This window comes from Ciona intestinalis, chromosome 1, assembly GCF_000224145.3.
Source record: "Ciona intestinalis chromosome 1, KH, whole genome shotgun sequence".
NCBI classification, from domain to species: Eukaryota; Metazoa; Chordata; class Ascidiacea; order Phlebobranchia; family Cionidae; genus Ciona; species Ciona intestinalis.
This window is the reverse complement of record NC_020166.2, coordinates 5,261,050-5,274,346: the sequence shown is the minus strand read 5'-3', so window position 1 is coordinate 5,274,346 and position 13,297 is coordinate 5,261,050. Positions and strand designations below refer to the sequence as shown.

Below are 13,297 nucleotides of genomic sequence, written 5' to 3'. Positions count from 1 at the left end.
CATATGACCCTGTATCAATCAATGTAAACTGGATGAAAAAAATGTCACTTATTTATCCTTAGGTGATGGGCACTGTATCTTTATAATATATATTTTATACACACTGTGCCACTTTCAAAGGGACAACGTAATTCTGTGCGTGATTGATTAACACATATCATTTTGCTATTTAGACAACCCATTAGTGACCACTGGATAGGGGTAAAGTCAATAAGCATTTTGCCCCAAAACACATATGCTAATAATGGTGTAAGCATCTAGCATAAAACAAAGAATCATTTCAGCTGCAACACAAGCACTCGGACTACCAAGACTTTCTGGACACCTATACACAAAAAAACTAAACCCAATACACTTACTTTCAGCACGCGTGTGAAGCATTCTTTGACATATTTACTTGGTTGACCAAAGTGCACTGTTCGTGTTGTATCAGTTGTTCCTGTCCTGTTACATTAAATACAATTCAGTTTATGAGTTTAATAAGTTTTAATTAAAGTTTGCAGGGAACAAGGTTACAATTGTAATTACCTGTACTGACCACCAGAGTCACATAGATATACTTCATTCACATCAACCACACGATCACTTTCTGGATTTGGACTAAATTTAAAATTAAATTTGTTAGTTTTCTCTTAATATTTCTTTTTTATTTCTAAAATGAGTTAATGTTAAATTGTTAACACATGTTTACTGCATTTTAAAATGAATTCACCTGTAGTGTATGATGGAACCTGTAGATCCTGAACTGGAAATAGTTTGAAAACTGAGGGAAACAAAATCCTGTTCTTGTTGTCGAAATTCAAATGATTTTTGAGCAGCCGAACACTCAGTGACTTGACCATTTGGTACCTAATTATATGTTTCATATTATTTACTTATGATACAGATTTTTAAACGAATATACATTAACATAAACAATACATTTATTGTCTACTGGACTTGAAAAATGATTTAAGCTATTTCTTCAAATAAAGGGTTTAAAATATATACAAATACAAATATTTCAAAAATCTTGGACCTCTTGCTCCATCCAGTGAAAGAATCTACAAAGAGCAACCGCATCTTGATTATTCGCTTTAATCATTCCATTGATCTCGGATTCATTTTTGAAACATTTTATCATGCTGATTGGACTGTTGGAAGACATGTGTCGGTATTTCTAAGGATGGAAAGTAAAATATGTGAATTAAGTGCCACAACTAAAAAGAGGTTAGGTTCTTTTTTAAAGAAACTTCATTTAGGTTATTTCATCAACAACTCATAATTTTCATTAGGCCAACATTTTTATTAGGTAAAAGAAAAAAGCCAAAGCAGAGTTAAAAACTTGTTTATGACCCTCTATGACAGCAGATGTAAGATATAAAATGTAGTTTTATTTTTTTACCAAGAAAAAACATAAATTAATACCGAATATATGCTGGATACGATTGCTTCACTGGAGTTGGAACTGAGCCAAGTTTTTTGTGATGCACAATTGTCCATAAGAAAAGGAATAACATCATCATAATTATGTATGGTCACACTTTTAGTAAGATGAGATGATATCTCCGGTGTAATCCGGGATTGGTTAATGAACAAACTGAAAGAAAAAACAAAACTTAAAAAGGTATTTTTTTGCAAGCTTATAGTAACTATTATACCCTATGTAAAAAATCAGTTTGATCAAAATTGTTTCGGTGTAGCAAAAAAAAAGAGACTACTTACTGCACACTATCACAACCAACAACAGCGTATGCTAAGAACACTGGATTGTATTGAATGTCTGATGCTCTTAAGTTGAACAGCCCTAAAGCATATATAAAAAAAATACATTATTTTAAGTTAAAATAAAATGCCCACGCTTTACATACATGCAATTTCATCAAGTGCTGTGACTACTGTCCATTTTACTTCCTTATCTTTCATCATCTGTTGAACGTTTGTTATCTTTTCCAAACACGTTGATCCAGCTGTGCTCTGATCAACTATGATGAGGTCAGAGCATGGATATGAAGGTCTGTTGGTCCACACCTATGGAATAAAAGCGTAGAAAACATATCATTCCCACTATTCTCAGACACATTCTGTACGGTAGGGTGGGGAAAGATTCTATTTTCTTGTCCCATTCGGTAGTTATCAAAGCATATTAGGTGTTAAAGGTGGGGGTGTCCCATCTTACCCCACAACCACAGTACTATATATGCCTATATACACAAAACAAATTATTTACAAAAATATATATTTATATTGGATTTTCTTTTTATGATCTTTTAAAACCTGAATAATCAAATTTAAACAGTTGCTTTTTTAATTCATGAAACATGCTTGTTTTACCTCATCTACCAGATCTTGTTTAGTTTCCAAAAGTTTGTGTCCTTCTTTTTCAAGTGCATTCTTCATTTTATTCCATGAACCTTCGCAAAATAATCTCTTTAATAAAGATCACTAATGCTGTATGTATCAATATCATAGTAAATTAATCTTACAAAGAAGTTTTACAAATTTTCACATATAGTTTCGAACTCGACATCAAACATTTTGTTTAATAATGCACTAAAATAAATTCTAATGCAAACAGAAAAGTGATTACTTGATGAATATAGAAGGGGATTGACTCCAACACATGAAGATGCTGGTAATACAGTACAAAGCCAATCTTCTATGCTTGGTGTTTCAGGGATGCCCATTTTCATCAAGGTCCAATTGGAATCCAACTGTTGCTCTGCCTGGTATTTTACCCAAGCAATTTTTAGAAATGTTTTCAATTTATGGGGTTTGGTAAGTAGATATATAGGTAAGGACTCTGTAGTTTTGCCAATTATATCATCTATTTTTTCAAGTATTTTACTATTTAAAATACATATACATTTTTAATGTAATATCCTTGTATTGGTCTGGTTTTAAATTTGTGGTTTATACTTAAGTTGTTATAAATGAATCTCACTTTATTTTACGATGTAACTAATGAAACCACAAATCTAATAATACCTGCAAAAAGTATCTTCCATCTGTCCACAATGCAGCTTCACTTTGGGTCACCACAGCTGTTCCCGCTGAACCAGTAAATCCAGAAATGAATGCCCGGCGTAAATCACACTCAACCAGGTATTCACTCTAAAATATAATCGTTTAAAAACAGCAAATATCAAACCTATCTTTTACTTTATATATATATATATATATATATATATATTATATATATAGCATACACATGGAAAAATATGTGATAAAAATAAATACAAAGGAACAAACCTGATGTGCATCAGATGATGGTATAATAATTGCTTTGAGAGGTTGATCTGTATACGTTGCAGCATTCATTACATCTCGGAGCCGTGAAACCAACTTTGTTGTATCTTTTATTTTCATTTTGAAATTTTGACGGGATGCTTATGAAACTAAATAATACCTGGAAGTAGTGGTAGAAATAGACGCTTTGAATTGTAACATATATTGTATATACATGAGGTTTTTAGCATTATTCTTATGCATAGACATTGTATTTTCGGCTTTCAATATATGTTAAAGCATAGATAGGCCATAAATACACCATACGCCTACAAAATACATTTATATCAATAGGATACGGTTTAATTAACAGCTGTTTAAGACTTAAGTTATGACGCTCTGTAGCATAGATATCTATGGTAGCAGCAAAGCTGGTAGAGTATTCCTTGGTTCTGGTCACGTGAGTATATCAGCTGTAAATGAATGACAGCCATAGCTTTATGACGTCACGGAGACCATTGTTATGTAATACGACAGTCGTAGCATAGTGTTAGTGTAGTGTATACTACGGTCGTATTGTTTCACTGTGTAAACGATGACGCGTTTATGTATTTTAACTAAACGAGAAATGAGGAGTGACACCTATTTCATTTACAATGCCATATTTATCGTTTTTTTATTCAATAAAATTTATTGACAGTGCATTAGGAAAGTAACATAAGTTTATATTTGGATAAATCTGGGCCATGGGATCTGCGAATAGTCATTTCACGAAAGATGAGCTCCAAGAATATTCTGAACTGACGTTTTTTACCAAGCAAGAAGTTTTACAGTAGGTTCTATTTGTAAATTTTCCTTTTTTAAATTTAACCATATCCAGGCTTGAATGTAAGAAATGTATGTAACTTTGTGCAATAAAGCTTGTTATCCTATTTCAGTAATATCATTATTTAGTAATTTACTAATGTTGTAGTGTTTACAATGTAAAACTTGTTCTTGTTGTAAATCAATGATTCCCGTTTTAATATTTGAATATATTGAGCTAATTCATGCAGTGTTTGTACTATCCAAACACAGGCACAGCTTGGTATTTTATTATGACATGTTAGATTAAAAGTTTTTAAAAATTCCCCAATTTTTTTACTATGGGGGACAATGCTGTCACCATAAATTTGTAATTAATTGTTTATCTAATATGTTTTATCAAACTTGTCCAATAACTGGTTAATCCTCCTTTTTTAGTGTATTTGAAAAGTTTGTTGAACTTGACCAAGACAATGTGAATAATGACAAACTTTGTCGAGTATCCATGGAGAAAGTTTGTCAAATGCCTGAACTTAAAGTCAATCCATTTAAGTAAGTTGCATTGACTTTTGTTTTCTAACTTATTTATATGCGGAGATGTTATAGCCTGTTTGCGTATTTGGTTCCTGTTTCAGTAGCATTTAAGCCTAGCTGCGTAGGATTACAGTGTTGTAAGCGGAAGTTGCCAAGTTTAAAGCATGATACTGCTAACTTTAACAGCATGTAACTCTGTGTGCAAATCATTTAACACATCAATCAGGCAGTAGTGGCTTATGTGAAACATGCTATTGTTTCCCTTTTTTGATCAATCTGTTCATCATAAAATTATTTACAGTGATCGAATATGCCGAATTTTTTCAACCTCTCAAAACTTTGACGGAAGTTTGTCATTTGAGGATTTCTTAGACATGATGAGCGTGTTTAGCGATCAGGCTCCTAAGGGTCTGAAGGTGGAATATGCCTTTAAAGTTTATGGTGAGTCGTAGCACTTCTAGAAGTCATCAATTCTTTTTGTTATAAGGTGAAACAATATCATAATTTATAATTTATCTGCTGCTACTACCAGGTATAATTAGTTTAAATATTATTATTGTAGTGTTTATTTTTTCTGCCCAAAAACATTAATTGCCCAATTTAGTTGATGAAGACACCTCATTAAATCATCTATTTTCAGATTTTAATGAGGATGATTTGCTTGATGCTGAAGACATAGAAATGGTTGTAAGTCGACTGACTGGGTATGCTGGTTCACTAAAGGATGACGAGATGCAACAACTTTTAAAAAATGTAATATAATATATTAAATTTGTTAAATCAGTTTACAAAAGTTAGATTTTAGTTTATCTTTGAACATACTATTCCTGGATATCATATTGTTTCTATTTATGAGAACTATGTTTTGTATTATACATTATATATTTATTTATGGCAAATATAATATATCTATCTTTTTTTAGATAATGCAAGAAGCAGACCTGGATAATGATGACCAATTATCTTACGCAGAATTCGAACATGTTATCTCAAAGTCTCCTGATTTTCTTAAGTAAGTTTCACTTACTTTATCAATTACACACCAAGTTTTGGTAAAGGTTTTTGCATTGCAATATTTTTTTGTTATTTTAAAGCTAATAAAATATGACAGACATTTTTCTGTTTGCTAAACTAAGTTACAAATTATTTTGCTTCGGCCAAAGAATCATAACTGGTATTTGTGTCTCTGATACAAATATTAACATTTGTTTTATAATAAATAATTAAAGTTTTATATTATTCCACTGTTCGTCGCAATTTATTTGATTATTGTTTTTTTAGCTCATTTAGAATTCGTCTTTGAAAAGAACAAAGTGATTGAAAGAAAAAATGGATGAATTGAAAAGATATACTTCATATCATCATTCATAGAAATTATAACATTAAGTATGTTGTAGTTTTGTAACAGTAAATCCTCACGTTATGAGTGCCTTTAGATTGTTTCATTAGTTTTATTTTTTCACTTTCAAATTTCCACACTTCCAGTCTAAAGTGTACATGATAGTCTCATAACTTTTCATTCTTCAAATGCAGTTCATTCCAACGTGCAGTTTTTGTATTCTTTATATATACATATTATAAACGTGCCTTAGCTGTAACTATAACTCAATGCTTTAATGTCTTTGCTACAAACAACATACACAATAATAGTTTCCACGACCACTTCCCTTGTTGACCACAAAAATATTATTTTTTGCACTTTTACAGGTATTTTTTTTTTGCACAGTCATACTTACATATGATATGTAGCATTTATTTCTTATCGTAATGACCAAATATTTTAGAATTGTTATCAGAAAATTCGCTCAGATAAATTTTTATTGCAGTTAAAAAATTGTAATGCAGTACTTTTGTTGTTATTATTTGCTGCTTTTAACTTTAGTTTCTCAGTTCCTTTTTATACATTTTTTGGTAAACACCAAGCGCCAATCTATGTGGTAGAGATATACATGCCTTATTCGTGTCGATTTTTGAAACATGTGACCAGCTAAACTTGCTGGGGTTTGTTCTTTAAGAATTGTTATACATAATTGAGTGTCTTAAAAACAACATTGTAAATGCATTTGGGTTAAATGTAAAAAAAGTTTACTAAATAATTACTTGACCATATATTTACATTATAGGTTGAACAGGTGTACTGAGTGTAGGATAGAATAAATTAACATTGTTTATAATGGATGGTGAGGAAACGGGGCTCTCCCACACAAGTGAACTTGAGGAACTTGTAGGAGCGATGGTGACCAGCGGCGAGCCCTCCCTGGAAAAAGAAAAGTTAAAACGTTTGAAACAAATTTGCAAGAAAAATAATGACTTTGTGAAGCATGCATTTCATCTTCTAAAATTGCAATTAAAAGAGGAGCATGCTGAAGTAAGATATTCAACATTTCAGATTATTGGGGAACTGTTTGTTCGATCGCATTTGTTTCGCACTTTACTTCTTGATCAATTTCAAGAGTTTATGGACCTCACCATGGAAACTGACTTTGAGAATCCATTGCCTCCTCCAAAACAAGTCGCTGAAAAACTTAAATTGGAATCATTGGCAGCAGTTAAAGAATGGAACGCCAAATATGGAGTTGCATACAAGAAACTTCAGCTTGGATTTGACTTTTTAAAAGGAGTGAAAAAAATTAATTTTGATAGACCTCAACCAGTTCCTGCTCAAGTACAGCAAGTAGCAGAGGTACAACTCAGCAGAAAAAAAATTATAGCTGGACAGCGCCTTGATAAACTGGAGAAAGAAATGGAAAAAACAATGTGGGAAGTGGTGAACTGTTCTGTAGAAATTAAAAGTTGTTTGGATCTGTTGATACCAACTTTTAATAATGATGAAAATAATAAAGAACCAGAGAACACAGATTCTGTTACACCCAGGGATACTGGTTTATTTGATAGAGATTACAAAATTGAACTGAACTTAAATGAAGTTTCATCTGTAAAAGTAATGGAGACCACAGACAATGTTCCTATCCTGGAGCGAGCAAAAGATTGTCACCGATCCGCTAATAGGTTGTTTATTCCACGAGTTAAAAGATGGTTAGCAACTGCAGTGAAATATGGGGCTCCACAAGAGACAGTAAAACAGCTGATTGATATAAAACTTGAGCTGGAAAGAACTGTAGAGAAATATAAAGAGGTCCACTTGTTAAAGGATTCAACAGCTGATGGTTCAGATTCAGATTGTGATGACTTTGAAGAAGTGCCAACTGCTCAATGTTTTGTGGAACCTTTGCCAATCTTACAACCACAACCTTCAACGTCTCATAAACAAACTTCAAAGAAAAAAGCAATTAAAGTTTCAAAAGATGTAAAACCTATATCTGCTAAGTTGGTTGATACCAATGTGTGGACTCCTCTGAGTTCCGATACTTCACTTGATGATCCGACTTCTTATCAATATGCTCTTGCAGTGCAAGCAAAAAAGAGAAAACAAGTCGGTAAAGAAGATGATACCACAACAAAGAAAAAGCCTTTGAATAAAATTATGAAAAAAATTAAATCAGAGCCAGGTGTTAAAAAGGACGCAGCAAAATCATTGTTAGAGGGTGCACCCGTTGTTCCATATGGAAGAGATCTATTGGTTTGGGACAAAGAGAAGATGGATGAACTTCGTGAAACTGTTAAAATGGGCACTGCACAAGAGTATGATGTAGGTCATCGATTTTGGACTGGAACATCTGCAAGTGAAGGAGACAGTGGCATCTCGGACGCTGCTTTAAATTCCATCACTTCTCGAACAATAGAATTTTCTGGTGACTTTAAGCCAGTGACGAGGAGCTGTAAAGCTCCTTTACCAAATGGGAAGCTGTGTCCACGTCAGGATCGGTATAAATGTCCTTTTCATGGGAAAATAATAGATCGTGATGCATGTGGTGTACCAGTTGGTGGAAACCCCGATCAGCCTTCTACATCTGCTGCTGTTGATAACAGTTGGCAAGATTCAGATTTTCTTCGAGATTTGGAAAGTAATCTACCAGGTAATGTAAAGCTTGGCTCCAAAAAAGATGGAAAAAAGAAAGGCAAAAAGAGAGATTTAAATGGATTGTCGGATCTTAACGCAAGTAAAAACACAAGTCGGAGTCGTCTGGTAAAGAAAGTATTCAATCCAAGCAGCATTAAACGAGTATCTGAAAAACTTGATTCTCTTGATGCTAAACGAAATTTTGACAAGTTCGGAAATAATTTCAATTATGCTCTTAATTAGAATTATATTATGCTCTTAATTTTATTTTTATTTAAAATAAAGAATTTCAGTGTTGTTTACACTGTGCTTCTATTTCGTGACATAATTTTAATACCTCTATTAAAATACACAAAATCATTTATTTTATTTGTTTACAAGATCGAGCAAAAAAGCGTGAGCCTTAGTATGAATGGTAATACATTAGATAATGGTGATAGGACGTTTGAATATGTGGTTTCCACTGGATCTAATAAACCAATACAAGAACTTCGGTTTCCTGTTAATGTATTGAAAGTTTTTGATGTGAGAGAACTTGTTGCAAGGGTGATGAACTTTCATCGAATTCCTTGCTTTGTTGAAACAGGTAATACCAGATACACCATTACTTATTACATAGGTCAGCTGAAGCAAAAGCCAACATGATGATATAGGCTATATAATGCATAGAACGTCTACAATGTATGTAAATATAGAATGCGCTCAAAGGTTCTTATTATTCTAAATTATTTTATTACTCGAGTGGGTTAAGTTTGGTGTTACCTTACCCTTTCCATGGTCTAACTCTTGTATGAATATAATAATAAACATGTTATCATCAGCTTAGAAACCCCAAGAGGTATTCATGATATCCATCTAAGCTAGCTATCTTGGTTGTTAGAATTGAACATGAAACTAAAGAAGTTTGTTGATAACGAACGAATGAATCTCCACGATCATCAAGCTGCGTTGCTTTTGCAAAAGATAATAGATGATCCCACGTTGATTGATCATGTGGCAAAAGTGGTGTCTGATAAATATGAAAATGTAAGCAGGTTATCTTTTGTTTAAATTAAACATGGCTTTGTAATAAATTAACAGCGTTAAAATTACCAAGGTATATTCAAACACTTTGGTGCAACAGCCACTTTTTTCACACCAATTATCGTCGCGTGTTTTAACAACTGTTGTTTTGCACTTGGTTCTGTTCTTTTTATTTTTTAAATAACACCATCTTCGATGAGATAAATACAAATTATGTTATGTATCACTACTAATAGATTATTTTTTACCTATTTGAACTTAGTTTGTATTGCCACCAGTTGTATCCTGTATATGTACTTGGTAAATTTATTTTTTATTGAATTTTAGTCTTGGCAAGAACATGCTCCACCATGTCTATCTCAATCAAATAACTTTCCTTTGGCTTATCACCACCTTATACATTCAACTGCCATGCAAAATCTACTTCAACTTGAGAAAAAATACCACAATGCAGTTTCAAAGGTACACTAAGTAACTCATTTAAATAAACAGATGTATTAGAAAAGAAGTAAATATCAGTACACAATATCAACAGACAGTAAACCGTTTTGTATTAATTGGATTTTTAGTTTCTTGCTGACAAAGAACAGTCCTTGTCAAACATGAGAGAACGCCATCGAATGGAAATGTCTCGTGCATGTGATAACGTGGGGTTTGCATATACTACAGAAGATGTTTCTATTCTTGCAACAAAACAATTGGCAGACTCCAATGTATAACTTTTTTTTATACATTCTCTATTTGATTTTACAGTTAACCGTTATCATTTGGATTTACTAACTTATTGATCTAAACTTCCTCATACATACTGTAAGTTTGTCAGTTTATCAAGTAAGCTTTTATATTGTTTTAAGATCATATCCATTGGCAAAAAAATGGGAAGAGTGTGCTAAAATATATTACTACTTTGGTGTTAATTTGCACTTGTGCAAGTTAAAGGTTTTTGGAAAAATATAAAATCTGTATCATAATGTTTAGCAAATGTGTTCACAGAGGTTGGAGAAACAATGGAAGGATAATTACAAGAAGTTAACCGAAAAACAGAAACAAGAATATTGCGATGTTGTTGTTAGGTTTTCAAAAGAAATGAAAGAAAATGAAGATAAATTAAATGAAAATGGAAACATTTTGTAAGCGTGTTTGTGTTTGTCCTTTTTCTTGAATGATTTGTTGGTTATTAACAATAAATATAAAAACAAAACTGCACCATCGACTTTTCACGGTAATGTAGATTTTCATCATTGTAGGTATCCACTAACCACTGCATAGAGGTTATGTTGTATAAATTCTCATAAAAGTATAAAGCCATTTGAAGATGATGTTTGTTTATTTGGTTTAAACTTAACCACCTAATCAGTAAAAAACATGGTGACCCTTATTTTAATTCTGTTATCTTTTATTGATAGCATGGAGGTCCAGAAAATCATCGATTCTTCATCACTTGGCATTCCAGTAAATCCAAGAGATGCTCTGGATGAAAGAGATGTTGTGTCGGAGAACTCGATCACTGTAAGCAGCGGGATTTCAATGGAAGAGAGCTTCACCATCAATCTTGGAGCGCAACTGAAAACTATGCACAACATCAGACTTATGGTTGCTGACATGTTATACTTCTGTAGATATTCTGATGATGGGTACGCTTTGTTTGTGTAAATTTAACTTTAACTTATTTTTGAGTTGAAGTTGATCAAATATGTGTAGTGATATACAAATTATTATGCTTTATTTATTTAGGATTTATTATTTAGGTTTGTCTATTTATTATTTAGGTTTGGTTTTAAATAAAGTGTGTTATTTAGCATAAACATATTTAATACCATTTAATTACCCATCTTTGTAAAACGCAATCATTATTTGCAGAGAAATGGAAGCCCAGAGGTTTCAAACTGCTATGTCCCTTTATTCAAACTCACTCTCGGCAATTATCTTACTTTCTGATAAAAATTTAAAAGAATGCACTGGAATTGAAAAAGGTAGCATTGTAGTATAATATTAAGGGAAATGATCTTCTGGCTTGAAAACTTTTGTTGATTTAACCGTGGCTCATGATAGATAAAATAGCTTTTAATAATATGTGTAAAATTGATTGTAGCGGACTATCAGTTTACCTGAATATTTTGTGCCTGGTTGCAAAAGCAACAGAACGTCTGGTACAGGTGTTCTTAAACTAAGGGTCATTGAAAGTTCACAGGAGAGTGTCAAAAGATGTCAAAATAAGTTTTCCTTTAACGATACTACCATTTATATAATTGACCCTGTTTTTGTTACTAACAAAACTTATTTTTATAGTATTCCAACAAAAGAAGTTTTAATGGTTTTAAATTACATAAAAGTTTATTTTTGGTGCATTTTGTTTAGATTTTCGGACAGTTTGTGAATCATCCACTGAGTTTCATTTTGATTCCCTTGACGAGCAGGTGGCTAGAGTGAATGAGCATGCTATGGTAGTGAGGCAATCTAGAAGTCAGACATTGACTAACACAGACTTAAATGACAGGTAATACAATGAATGTTTGTACTACTTTGTGAATATTGTTTTCAGCTTATATTTATCACAGGAATTCGAGTTTAAAAGATGAGGATGAACAAGGTGTATTGACGGAGGGAGATTTTTACATAACAAAACATTCAAATCTCTCCCAAGTTCACCTTGTGTTTCACCTGGTGGCAGAAGAGAGTCAGTTGCGAACAAAAGCTTCTTTGACCAATGTTACATCACGACATCGTGTAATACTTGGAATGCGTCATATAATGAAGGTATTCATTTGTAAATATGTTTTCTTTATGTAAATAATGTTCTAATGTTATAACACAGGTAGCTTCCAGTCATGATATTCGAACAATAACTATTCCATTGTTACTTTGCCATGAACTTTCAGAAGAAATAACATTTCAGTGGTGTGTCAAGCGTGCAGAACTTGTCATGAAATGTGTCAAAGGTAAAACTTTAACTACAGTTTGTCTTTAAGTCTTATGTTAAATTTACATACGACTTATTATCCAAATGTCACTCTCTTTTTTCACAAGTGGGCGTTCCTATTAAGTTTAAAATTTTGAAAAAAATACACAAAGAAACACTTTAAATTGGTAATAAGTGTAAAACAAATTACTTAAATACTGAAAATACCTTTATAAATATATAAAACACTAGTAAAAACATCTTTCCCAAATTAGGTAGGTTATAAACGCTCTTTCGTTCTGTTAACTATCGTCGGCTCTGTGGTGTAACGGTTTGCATGCCGTCGAAAAAAAAAGAGAGTGACAATCGGATAATAAGTCGTATGTTTATAATTACTTAGTTTATTATCGTAATTTCAATAAACCCTGTTTGTTATACTTACTAGTTACTACCAAAATCGATTAATCGCAATCATAAACAAACCAGAAGTAAGCAATAAATTATTTTTGGTCCGTGTGATTGTGTAGCAGATGGCCAGATTGTAAAGAATGGCCAGAGTTTTGGGTTTTCCCCACGATCCAGCACTTTTTTCTTCAGTCAATTTTTCTCGTAATAATATTTTAATGATATATGTATATATATATATATTTCAATATTGATATTTAATTTTTCAGATACAAATAAATAAAGTAAGTATGTTGTCTTTAAAGTTGATTAAGCCAAGTTGTGTTTTCTTAACACACATCAGGTTTACCAGTTTAAGGTCAAACATTTTGCTTCAACCTGTAAGGTGTGCAGGATCAAGACAAACTTCTTCTGATCCCGATTCTCCAATTGAAATGGAAAATCCATTTAAACAATTACCCAAA

The 13,297-nt window shown here is 32.3% G+C and overlaps 3 protein-coding genes across 3 annotated transcripts in view; 2 read left to right on the top strand and 1 right to left on the bottom strand.

Moving 5' to 3' along the window:
• Nucleotides 1-3,409, bottom strand: part of LOC100184232 (xaa-Pro aminopeptidase 1) — a gene marked incomplete in the record, with an annotated part of 5,122 nt that extends 1,713 nt beyond the window's left edge. The window contains 10 exon segments of the mRNA XM_009864066.2: nt 529-600; nt 713-849; nt 1,019-1,159; nt 1,408-1,579; nt 1,705-1,786; nt 1,851-2,010; nt 2,314-2,393; nt 2,570-2,705; nt 2,968-3,093; nt 3,232-3,409. Of these exon segments, the coding sequence (XP_009862368.1) occupies nt 529-600; nt 713-849; nt 1,019-1,159; nt 1,408-1,579; nt 1,705-1,786; nt 1,851-2,010; nt 2,314-2,393; nt 2,570-2,705; nt 2,968-3,093; nt 3,232-3,348 (1,223 nt within the window).
• Nucleotides 3,410-3,831: 422 nt separating this feature from the next.
• LOC100181080 (calcium and integrin-binding protein 1-like) lies at nt 3,832-6,540 on the top strand. Its single transcript, XM_002128068.5, has 6 exons — nt 3,832-4,039; nt 4,450-4,563; nt 4,847-4,986; nt 5,186-5,298; nt 5,469-5,557; nt 5,827-6,540. The coding sequence occupies exons 1-6, from the start codon at nt 3,954-3,956 to the stop codon at nt 5,846-5,848; spliced, it is 564 nt and encodes a 187-aa protein (XP_002128104.1). The 5' UTR covers nt 3,832-3,953; the 3' UTR covers nt 5,849-6,540.
• Nucleotides 6,541-8,761: 2,221 nt separating this feature from the next.
• Nucleotides 8,762-12,468, top strand: LOC100186616 (protein C12orf4 homolog; the record flags this gene model as incomplete). Its single annotated transcript, XM_002122601.5, is given in 10 exon segments — nt 8,762-9,092; nt 9,387-9,532; nt 9,857-9,991; nt 10,099-10,242; nt 10,523-10,659; nt 10,936-11,163; nt 11,390-11,502; nt 11,888-12,026; nt 12,088-12,286; nt 12,345-12,468. Coding segments are annotated over 10 exon segments (1,543 nt in total), but the record flags the coding sequence as incomplete, so codon positions are not given.
• Nucleotides 12,469-13,297: the final 829 nt, after the last annotated feature.

Bases quoted from the DNA above. Each gene is read 5' to 3' on its own strand.
- LOC100181080 (XM_002128068.5), top strand. From the start codon at position 3,954: ATGGGATCTGCGAATAGTCATTTCACGAAAGATGAGCTCCAAGAATAT. The intron at 4,040-4,449 runs GTAGGTTCTATT...CTCCTTTTTTAG, and splicing joins ACCAAGCAAGAAGTTTTACA to TGTATTTGAAAAGTTTGTTG. The intron at 4,987-5,185 runs GTGAGTCGTAGC...ATCTATTTTCAG, and splicing joins ATATGCCTTTAAAGTTTATG to ATTTTAATGAGGATGATTTG.